Raw genomic sequence first — 10263 nt, 5'->3', positions numbered from 1 at the left:
TAGCCTATGCTGCGTCCGATTTCTCTACCGTTCATTCAAAGCAGCTTCCCCATATGGATTTAAAGGCATAGGATTAGTCTAGGCACAGGGTCTTATACCAATCCATTCGAAATCCATGTGGGAATGTGCACAAGTGCATAGGCTACGTCAGGAAAAGGGTGGAGAAATGGGACGCACGAAGCCCAGACCAGGTGATCTGATTTTTTAGGTCGAGTTTTTGACTGGGCAATTTCAGTTGTCCTCCACTGCCCTCTAGTGGACTTTACTGTACATTAACATGAATAACTTTATCATTCTCTACAGTCCTGCATTTATTCAATGGAGAAATAAATCATGAAATCATTAGGGGGGTGATGGGACTCACTTGTTTTTCTATCGTTCATATTAATAAAAAAATAAATAAAGAAGGGCACAATAAGACTAGGGTACTAACCAATAAGTACACGCTCACGTACAAGGGAGTGGGGAGAGGGTGGGAGCTTCAGAGGATGTGACGAAGCTATTTTATGCTTGATGCTGCTGCAGACTTCCACTTGTGGATCATGCCGCTTTGGGCGAACGAGGTATGTGGACAGTTGGTAGAGACAATCAAATACCATCTTTAATCAATTTCAAACAATCAACAAGTCCTTAGCGCTGACAAGAGTGTGCTGTACGTTATTGATTATTTTAATTTCATAGTTTGCTATTTCATCTACGAAATGTTCTGTGTCAACATGATTCATGTGTCGGTGGACGCGTGGTATCCGCAGTCTTCTCACTGTCTGTCTGCAGTAGTAAAGACGTTGTAACAAGAACTCTCATTTTTGTTTGTTTTTAGACGTGGTTGTTGCACACAGGAAAAATGGATCTCTGTGCTCCTTCGTGGATGGACCCGAGTTGTTTGAAGTCCTTCCATAATGGTAAAGACTAAATCGAAACAAGCAATTACCTCCTCAAAGCCCTGTATCATTATATCGCTGGAAGTGATGAGCAACATATCTGCAGTACGTCGGCTACATGTGTTCAAATCTATGTTCAGTGAAAGTTCACAGTAGTGTAAATGTTGCAACATGCAGGCCATGTCAGCGAGGCTGAGTCTGTAGTGACTCTGTCCTCTCCTATGGTGCCTGCTAGAGAGACCTGGGGCGGTTTGAGGCCCTGCTGTGTCTCCTCCACGGCAAGGTTATAGGTAAACCTCAGACAACACTTGAATGAAACACCCATTTGAAACTCTAATATTTTTTTAAAAAGCTTTGCGTCCTTACAGCAATACTGTATTGATAATGTGGCTGTTTAGTATCTGTTAGTGACTAGTTTCTATATTATACATGCACCTGGCATGTAGGGCACAGACTTATTGTGTGAAACTGATACACAGAGACCACTTTCTGGCTCTCCTGCACAGATTAGTGGCTGAAATTATACACATACCTTGTTCAATGACTAAGTTTGACAATTGTTTTCCTCAACAGAAACTTGTGATGCCAGCTGAAGTTCTGCTCAATAATGGGGTTTCTCAGCTAACCATGAGGTATGTCCAGACAGTCCTAGACACTTCAACGTGGTACACACATATTATTAATGTAACTGCAGCAATAGAGTACCCATCTTGGCTCGATGCCATAAATATAGATCATTGGTTTCCCTTTAGCACTTGAGGGGGTATCACTTGATATTTCAGCGGGCTCCCCTCTAATATGCTTCCAGTTCCATCCATGTCCAGTAGTATAATGTTGTAACAACATGCAGGCCATGTCAGCGAGGCTGAGTCTGTAGTGACTCTGTCCTCTCCTATGGTGCCTGCTAGAGAGACCTGGGGCGGTTTGAGGCCCTGCCGTGTCTCCTCCACGGCAAGGTTATAGGTAAACCTCAGACAACACTTGAAAGTGACACAGCATGATATTTTGGCTCGACTGGATATATTTCAATATTCATGTAGGGCATAGACTTATTGTGTGAAACTGACACACAGGAACCACTGTTTGGCTCTTGTGTGCAGATCAGTGGCTAAAACTATACAGATGTCCTGTCCAATGACTAAGTTTGACACTATTTTTCCTCAACAGAAAGTTGTGATGTCAGCTGAGGTTCTGCTGTGATGCTGAATAATGGGGTTTCCCCCCTAACCATGAGGTATGCCCAGACAGTCTTAGACACTTCAACCTGGTACACACTCCTATAGTTGTACTTCACCTGCAGCGATAGAGAACCCACCTTGTTGTAGGTCAAAGTATATTTTAGGGCTTGATACTGTAAATGTAGATAATTGGTTCCACTTAAGCACTTGATATTTCAATGGGCTCCCCTCTCAACATGTCCAGTAGTATAATGTTGTAACAACATGCAGGCCATGTCAGCGAGGCAGAGTCTGTAGTGACTCTGTCCTCTCCTATTGTGCCTGCTAGAGAGACCTGGGGCGGTTTGAGGCCCTGCCGTGTCTCCTCCACGGCAAGGTTATAGGTAAACCTCAGACAACACTTGAATGAAACACCCATTTGAAACTCTAATATTTTTTTAAAAAGCTTTGCGTCCTTCCAGCAATACTGTATTGATAATGTGGCTGTTTAGTATCTGTTAGTGACTAGTTTCTATATTATACATGCACCTGGCATGTAGGGCACAGACCTATTGTGTGAAACTGATACACAGAGACCACTTTCTGGCTCTCCTGCACAGATTAGTGGCTGAAATTATACACATACCTTGTTCAATGACTAAGTTTGACAATCGTTTTCCTCAACAGAAACTTGTGATGCCAGCTGAAGTTCTGCTCAATAATGGGGTTTCTCAGCTAACCATGAGGTATGTCCAGACAGTCCTAGACACTTCAACGTGGTACACATATATTATTAATGTAACTGCAGCAATAGATTAACCATCTTGGCTCAATGCCATAAATATAGATCATTAGTTTCCCTTTAGCACTTGAGGGGGTATCACTTGATATTTCTATGATATTTCAGCGGGCTCCCCTCTAATATGCTTCCAGTCCATCCATGTCCAGTAGTGTAATGTTGTAACAACATGCAGGCCATGTCAGCGAGGCTGAGTCTGTAGTGACTCTGTCCTCTCCTATGGTGCCTGCTAGAGAGACCTGGGGCGGTTTGAGGCCCTGCTGTGTCTCCTCCACAGCAAGGTTATAGGTAAACCTCAGACAACACTTGAAAGTGACACAGCAAGATATTTTGGCTTGACTGGATATTAAAGCTATTGTATTATTCAGTCCCGAGTGCATCTAAAGATGCTATGGGTATCTTCACAACCTCCTGTTTTAGGGTCCAAATGGAGCCTGTGTGTGTAATACATCATTGATCACTCACCAGATATATGTATGGTCACAAAATTGGCGGCTGTACTGCATAGCCTTTCCTAAAGCAACTTCCTGGCTGAGGATCTCATGAATGAACTACAGTAGGAACAAATATCCTGTTCAATGATTGAAGTTTCACAATATTTTCTCAACAGAAAGTCTTGATGCCAGCTAAGGTTCTGCCGTGATGCTGAATAAAGGGGTTTCCGCCCCTAACCATGAGGTATGTCCAGACAGTCTTAGACACTTGAACCTGGTACACTCCTAGTTGTAGTTTTACTGCAGTAATAGAGTACCCACCTTGTTGTAGGGCCTAATGAGGTACATGTAGATTGGTTTCACTAAAGGGCTAATATTATTTGTGGGCTTGATTCCCCCTCTAATATGCTTCCAGTTCCATCCATGTCCAGTAGTATAATGTTGTAACAACATGCAGGCCATGTCAGCGAGGCTGAGTCTGTAGTGACTCTGTCCTCTCCTATGGTGCCTGCTAGAGAGACCTGGGGCGGTTTGAGGCCCTGCCGTGTCTCCTCCACGGCAAGGTTATAGGTAAACCTCAGACAACACTTGAATGCTACAGGGATCTTCACAATCTCCCATTTTAGGGTCCAAATGGAGCCTGTATGTGTATAATACAACATATTCATCACTCGCTCACCAGATGTATGTATGGCCACGGGATTGTCGCCTGTAATGCGTAACATTTCCTAAAGCAATTTGCTGGTTGAGAATCTCATGAATGAGCTGCAGTAGAAACTAATATCCTGTCCAATGGCTAAGTTTGACCATCGTTTTCCTCAACAGAAAGTCGTGATGCCAGCTGAAGTTCTGCCGTGATGCTGAATCATGGGGTTTCTCAGCTAACCATGAGGTATGCCCAGACACTTCAACCTGTACACTCGTATAGTTGTAATTTAACTGAGCTGAGTGCCTACATTGTAGGTCCAAGTATATTTTAGGGCTCTGTGCTGTAAATGTAGATCATTGGTTTCATTTTAGGACTTGATATTTCAGTGGGTTCCCTGGTAATAAGCTTCCAGTTCCATCCATGTACAGTAGTATAATGTTGCAACATGCAGGCCATGTCAGCGAGGCTGAGTCTGTAGTGACTCTGTCCTCTCCTATGGTGCCTGCTAGAGAGACCTGGGGCGGTTTGAGGCCCTGCTGTGTCTCCTCCACGGCAAGGTTCTAGGTAAACCTCAGACATGTTCTATGCTAATTTTATTAAGAAATGTCTCATTTATTATGGCATATCTGTACTGTACCTCTAAATGAGAGCCTGACTTGGACTTGGTATAATTGTATCCCTGCCTTTTTATTTCCTGTACAGAAGCCTTCTCAGGAGTTGGAGATCAGTTCCTGAAGATGACTGCATCTAGACAAACCACATAGTAGCCTACACTGCTACAGTAGCCTACACTGCTACCACATTTGATCACCAAAAACCAGACAACGTTTAGGTCTACATATCTATAGCACCTGACAATGTTGATACAGTTAACACTGACCAGCCTCAAATTAGATTATTTTGTCACTTGGACAGTGTAAGACCTTGATAAAGGATCTGTCATCTGAGGAGTGTACATGTTATAATTGATTATTGTGTAACTTTACTTTGTAAGTGATGTGTAATTAATTAATTATATTTTGTATGTACCTTCATGATCTGTGTCTGTAAGTAGCCAGTAAATTTGTTCACAGATATAAGGTTAGAGTCCTTTTAAAGTCTTGTTTACATGTAGGTTTCTGTACTGTGTGCTTGCATTTAAATTGTCAAATAAACTGAACTTGAAGTGCACAGATGTTCTCTGGCGACATGGAGACCTCTGTAACTGATATGTATGTAGTCCAACCTCAACATTCAGTTTTAAATGCATGAATTAACCTTTGCAGCAATCATTGATTTATGTTCATGATTTACTTGGGTAAATGGTATTGCATTTAAGTTTGTAGGAAATGTAACTGTTTTGACCAAGTATGCAATTCAAATAAAGGTTGATTATACAGTTTGGAAGACAAATAATCAGTGTGTTGAGTTGTAACTGCATTTAAAACGTCCAACAAGTTATTATAATAACCAGTTATTTTATCAATGAATAAGTAATCTTCAGCCAAGTTAAATAGGATATATCTAACTGGCAAATACCACAGTGGTAATAGTTAAAAACAATTATTCCTGTTTTCTATATTTTTTATATAGTTTAATGGTCTACACGTCATATACACACATAGTGTATGGGCAAACGGGTGGCCCTGTCCTTCGGCGCCCCTCTGGACAAGTTGTGAAAAGTGCGCAACCTTTTACTTTCGATTTCGTGGAAAGTGCTCAGCGAATACACAAACGCTAATGTCCGATGTAAATACAGGTACGTTTTATTTACGAACACCGTTCTCAGTCTTTCACTTACTCATCTATTTGTTTGTGAGAAACTACACGAATCCATCTCTGTCACTGTAAAAATTAACAAATAACTTACTAGACTCGGACCGTTTTGAAAATAGTCTTAGAAATAATATATCACGTTATGGACATGTGACTCGATTCGAATTGCAATTTACAAGGCCTCAATCGTATTGTGGAAGAAACCGAAATGAATATCCAATCAAATAGTTTTATAAAGAATCTAGTATGCTTTCATTTTGTCTCTGAACGTCTTGACGGGCCACATTTCTGTCATGAGGTGTCGCACCTGCACTCAAATGCCCGGTCCTCTCTGTCCTCAGTGTTGACATAACGCAGGCCTACAATGGATGGAATAGCTGTGGAGGTCTTTGGCGTCCCAAATATCCTTCCTGATGATAGGATGGTTGACAAGCTCACTATACACTTCCTGCGACCACGTCATGGAGGTGGAGAGGTGCAGAGGGTCATTTTTCCATCCTACCGCCCAGGGCAGGCCTTTGTCATATTCGAGGAACCAGAAGGTATCAAAAAGATACAATTGCAAATAGGTTTCTTATCTTACACTTATTTCATCACCTAGTTGTCAGCAACTGGCTGAATAACTCATACATTGATTTAAATTAAACCAGACATTCACATCAGTTGTGATGTTGTTTTTGTCTTGATACAGTTTTATAAAGTCAAAACAGCATGTGTAAGCTACTCTCTCTCTCTTAGTGGCTGCCCGTGTCTTGCGGTCAACCCATGTGTTGAAATTGGAGAAACATTATCTCCTAGATGTCAGGCCAGCTGACCGACCAGAGGTAAGGGGAGGCTCCCCTCTCATATATTGTTTATCAATGTCCAATAAAGTTTGATGAAGGATTAAATGAAATACTGAATACTATTCTCATGTGTGTGTGCGTGTGCGTGCGTGCATGTGTGTGTGTCTCTATCACAGGTGGACCTGCCAGTAATGGCTACTCTGGATGTGAGCATGTTCCCCAACGAGAGGGCAGTGCGTCAACTTCTGAAATCACATGACTTCGAGGTGACTGGGTCTGGCCGGGGTCAGCTACGAGTGCAGGGCTCCTTCCTGAAGCTCAGAGCAGTCAAGGCCCAGCTCCAAAAGCTCCTTCCCCAGGACACCCAGTCTACCCAGCAGCTCCAGAGTGACCCATCCCCACCCAGCCTCAATGGCTTTAACCATGAACATGCCTCAGGTGCCATCTACAAATCCACTGGCAGGATGTACCACACCAACAGCACCAGCGCAATGCCTGCTGGGAGCAGGAGTCCTATTCTAGTTGGAGATCAGGCCGCATATGCCCTGCCGTCTTCCCCTACCAGCTCCTCATCAAGGGGGTCGGGGTCCCCGCGTCACTTGTCCACCCCCCCAGGGTACGAGGCCAACGTCGCCCACAGAGGCAGTGAGGCCTGCTTCATCACCGACGCAGTTGGGCTCCATTACACCCGCTGCTTGAGGCAGAAGGACATCGATGTGATTCTGGAAAGCCACAACGTTGAAATGAATGTGAAGAACACCCCTGGAGGTTCAGACATCAGCTCTGTCATTCTAAAGGGCAGAGGCTCAGAGATGGCTATGGAAAAGCTACAGGGCTTTCTCAATGAGCTCAGCCTAACATTACGCACACAGGAAATCCCACTGGCATCTCTTGATCACCACAGTCAGGTTAGATTCAAAAAGCAGACTCTGATGTATAAGGATATTTTCCCTTCAGTGCTCGTGTCTCAGGTTGGCGACACCTTTCGCTTCGTCGGTCCTTCCAGGGACAGTTATGAAATGATGCAGACGCTCTTGGGGAAGACTGTAGACATGCCGGCGCCGGCAGGGCGAACAGGGAGGGCAACAGAGAGAGTCTCTAGGGACAGGAGGAGCAGCTCTCTACCCCGTTCGATCAAAACGAACAGTACCAGAGATGTGGATAATGGCCCCACTGTCTCTGACTCTGGTGCTGCGGGAGGTTACTCCCCCGACAAGTACCAGAATGACCCAGGGCGTGGAGTGGCTGCACAGGGAGGTGGAGGACCACTGCCCTCTCCACTCACAGACAGTCGCAGGAGAAGAAGCAACTCTGAGTCACGGGGAAAGGTTAGGGAGCAGAGGGTTGCACAGAAGGAAGACTGGGAATATGTGGCAGTGGCGCCCCCTGCTGTTGCTAAATCACCACTGATGAAATGGATGCAAAAGCTTCCTCAAATCAATTTGAGTAAGAGCACCACAGCAGAGATTAAGAATAAAATGACTCGGAAAAGCAAGAAAAAGTAGTTAGAACAAGGCTGGTTTGCAGGGAGGGGTGACTTTGTGACATTGTATGAAAATTACTGTTAATGCCTTGATTCACTTTTACCCAATATATCAAAATGTCATGTTTTTTGCATTTTGTATATATTACATTTCTGTAGAAATTAGGTAATAGGGGTAAAGTATGCGTTGAGTGACATGTTAAATTTAACAATGGTCTTTTTAGTCTGGCACTGCAATTTTAAATCAACCTATTTATTATACATTTGCTCTACTGTATTGAGATTTTGATAAGATATTATGTTCACCAGTCTTACTTTGATCCATGTCACAGTCACTGTATGATGTGTTATGATTAGTAACATGAAGCTACTCAAGGGAAATGACATCAGTGAAGGCTTCCTAAAATACATGATGCATATCCCAAATACTAATTTCCCAAGAGCTGATTTTGAATGTACAATATATTTAACTGTATGTTGCCTTTGAGTTCAGTTTTTAGCATTTGGAACCTTATGTGGAAACTGGAAATGTTTGGTAATTCATCCACTTCAAGATTAAAATCGAGACACTTGTCATTGTATCCACACATCACCTCTAGGTATCTGTCACCATCAGCCAGCCTGCCTCTGACTGTGGTTTTACCCATGTATCACGTTGGCTGTGTGTTACAGCATCACATTGGCTGTGTGTTACAGTATCATGTTGGCTGTGTGTTACAGTATCACGTTGGCTGTGCGTGTGTGTTTCCTCTTGTCAGCCTGCATGTCTAAGTCGTTCACTGCTGGGTTCCGTGTCTTGAAGGAGACAGGAACAGATGAGAGAGGAAGTGCTTGTCGTGTCACCCCCTCAGCGGCCCCTCCTTGCACAGGAAGTGAGGTGGCCTCACACAGAACCTGACTGATAGAGGAAGTGCTGATCTGAGATGAGTAGGTTAGGGGGGGTAAGTGTTAGGGCAGTACATGAGGTTTATACATTTCAGTAGACAGGGCACAAAGCAAGTACAATGCACTTTGCAATATAGCTGGTTTATCAAGCCCTGGGATACTGTAGTAGGCACTAACCAAAATTCACTCCTGGAGGAGAAGGAGACAAATTGAATACACACTAATGTCAAATTGCTTTTAGTATACTCTTGTTCATGAGTGTATTGGACCTCACAAGTGTTGCTGCAACGTGCTGTTTAACCAACACAATCTTTTGAGGCTTTATGGTGGAGTCCATTGCCTCATACTGTTTCCCAACCAATTCTTGTCACGATTCAGTAGCAGAAAACAAAGCACTATAATTGTCAATGAGTAATATAAGATGTTAAATGACACCAATGACTGACTCAGATGACTTACCTAGTGACTCAGACGTTGACATTCTGACTATGCTGACTACAAAGTTATACACATTTCTTTTGTTTCATTAACCAAAGGTTATCATTTGACAATGTTGAATGTTTGAAGCCTTATTCAGGCTCTCATACTGTACATTACAGTGGAGGCTGGTGGAGGTAGAAATCGGAGGACTGGCTCAGGACGTGTGTATTTGATACCATTATGTATTCCATTCTATGCATTACAATGAGCCTCTCTTCCTATTTCTACCTCCACCAGCCTCCCCTGGTACATTAAGGCCATTCCGCATTAAATTGACTTTATCTCCACCCTCAAAAAGATGGTCTCTGGAGAGTGTTATGCGACAACAAGGTGGTTAGTCTGTTCTTGTCTCTGAGGAGCTTCTGTAGATACAGTTCTGAGTCAGTCTGAGTGGATTATCTGTCTTGTGTTGGGAAACTCCGATACGGCTGAAACAGAGCTAAAACCCTGGATGTCACCACTCCGTCCAGTTCCATGATGACAAGGGAGAGGCCATGCAGACCCACCTACACCATAACATCACAGCCCAGATCTGGGTCTCTCTGGTCGGATACTTCCTCACACAGGACTGGTCCTCTGGATGTGAATGGTGGACTTGTCCTACCAAAATAAAGCACTGCGTTGAGTGAAAATCGCTGTTATACTCACTGTTTGAGAATGTGCTCTAACTGTGCTCTGTCATTCTCCTACCCAGAACCCATTCTCCTAGAAGTGAAGTACAGATGGCCTCACTGAGGGTTAAATGGATAATCGACACAAATTAGGTCTGAAGTTCTTGAGCCTACAATTACGGTGTGGTTCAATGTTACTGTAGATAGTGATCGGTCTTTATGACCCCAGTCTGGTTCAGCCAGGAGGTTTGATCTGTAGCTGCGTTAAGGGCAGTCCCCTAGGAGATGATGTTTGCCAGAGTGGAGTTGGAGCAGGAAATGCCTTGATCCTTCCCAGGAGATAA

At 43.5% G+C, this 10263-nt stretch overlaps 1 protein-coding gene and 1 long non-coding RNA gene across 4 annotated transcripts; both read left to right on the top strand.

Annotated features, from left to right (window-relative positions):
* The first annotated feature begins 493 nt into the window (after nt 1-493).
* On the top strand, nt 494-5301 carry LOC310814957. Of its 2 annotated transcripts, XR_014554604.1 has the most exons (8): nt 498-563; nt 821-902; nt 1455-1513; nt 2049-2115; nt 2726-2784; nt 3448-3515; nt 4097-4163; nt 4623-5301. It is a non-coding gene; the product is annotated as an uncharacterized lncRNA (long non-coding RNA). The 2 variants fall into 2 exon arrangements; XR_014554603.1 differs by lacking the exon at nt 1455-1513 and having other exon boundaries at nt 494-563.
* A 308-nt stretch (nt 5302-5609) lies between these two features.
* Nucleotides 5610-8565, top strand: rbm43 (RNA binding motif protein 43). Of its 2 annotated transcripts, none has more exons than XM_083684382.1 (4): nt 5610-5658; nt 6017-6217; nt 6414-6499; nt 6637-8564. In XM_083684382.1, exons 2-4 carry the CDS (start codon nt 6040-6042, stop codon nt 7963-7965), a joined length of 1593 nt encoding a protein of 530 aa, XP_083540508.1. In that variant the 5' UTR covers nt 5610-5658; nt 6017-6039; the 3' UTR covers nt 7966-8564. The 2 variants fall into 2 exon arrangements, with proteins under 2 accessions (XP_083540508.1, XP_083540509.1); XM_083684383.1 differs by having other exon boundaries at nt 5635-5658; nt 6033-6217; nt 6637-8565.
* Nucleotides 8566-10263: the final 1698 nt, after the last annotated feature.

The sequence above is a fragment of the Argentina silus genome, assembly GCF_951799395.1.
Source record: "Argentina silus genome assembly, chromosome: 14".
NCBI classification, from domain to species: Eukaryota; Metazoa; Chordata; class Actinopteri; order Argentiniformes; family Argentinidae; genus Argentina; species Argentina silus.
The sequence above is the reverse complement of the archived record's forward strand: the minus strand, read 5'-3'. Positions and strand labels throughout refer to the sequence as shown.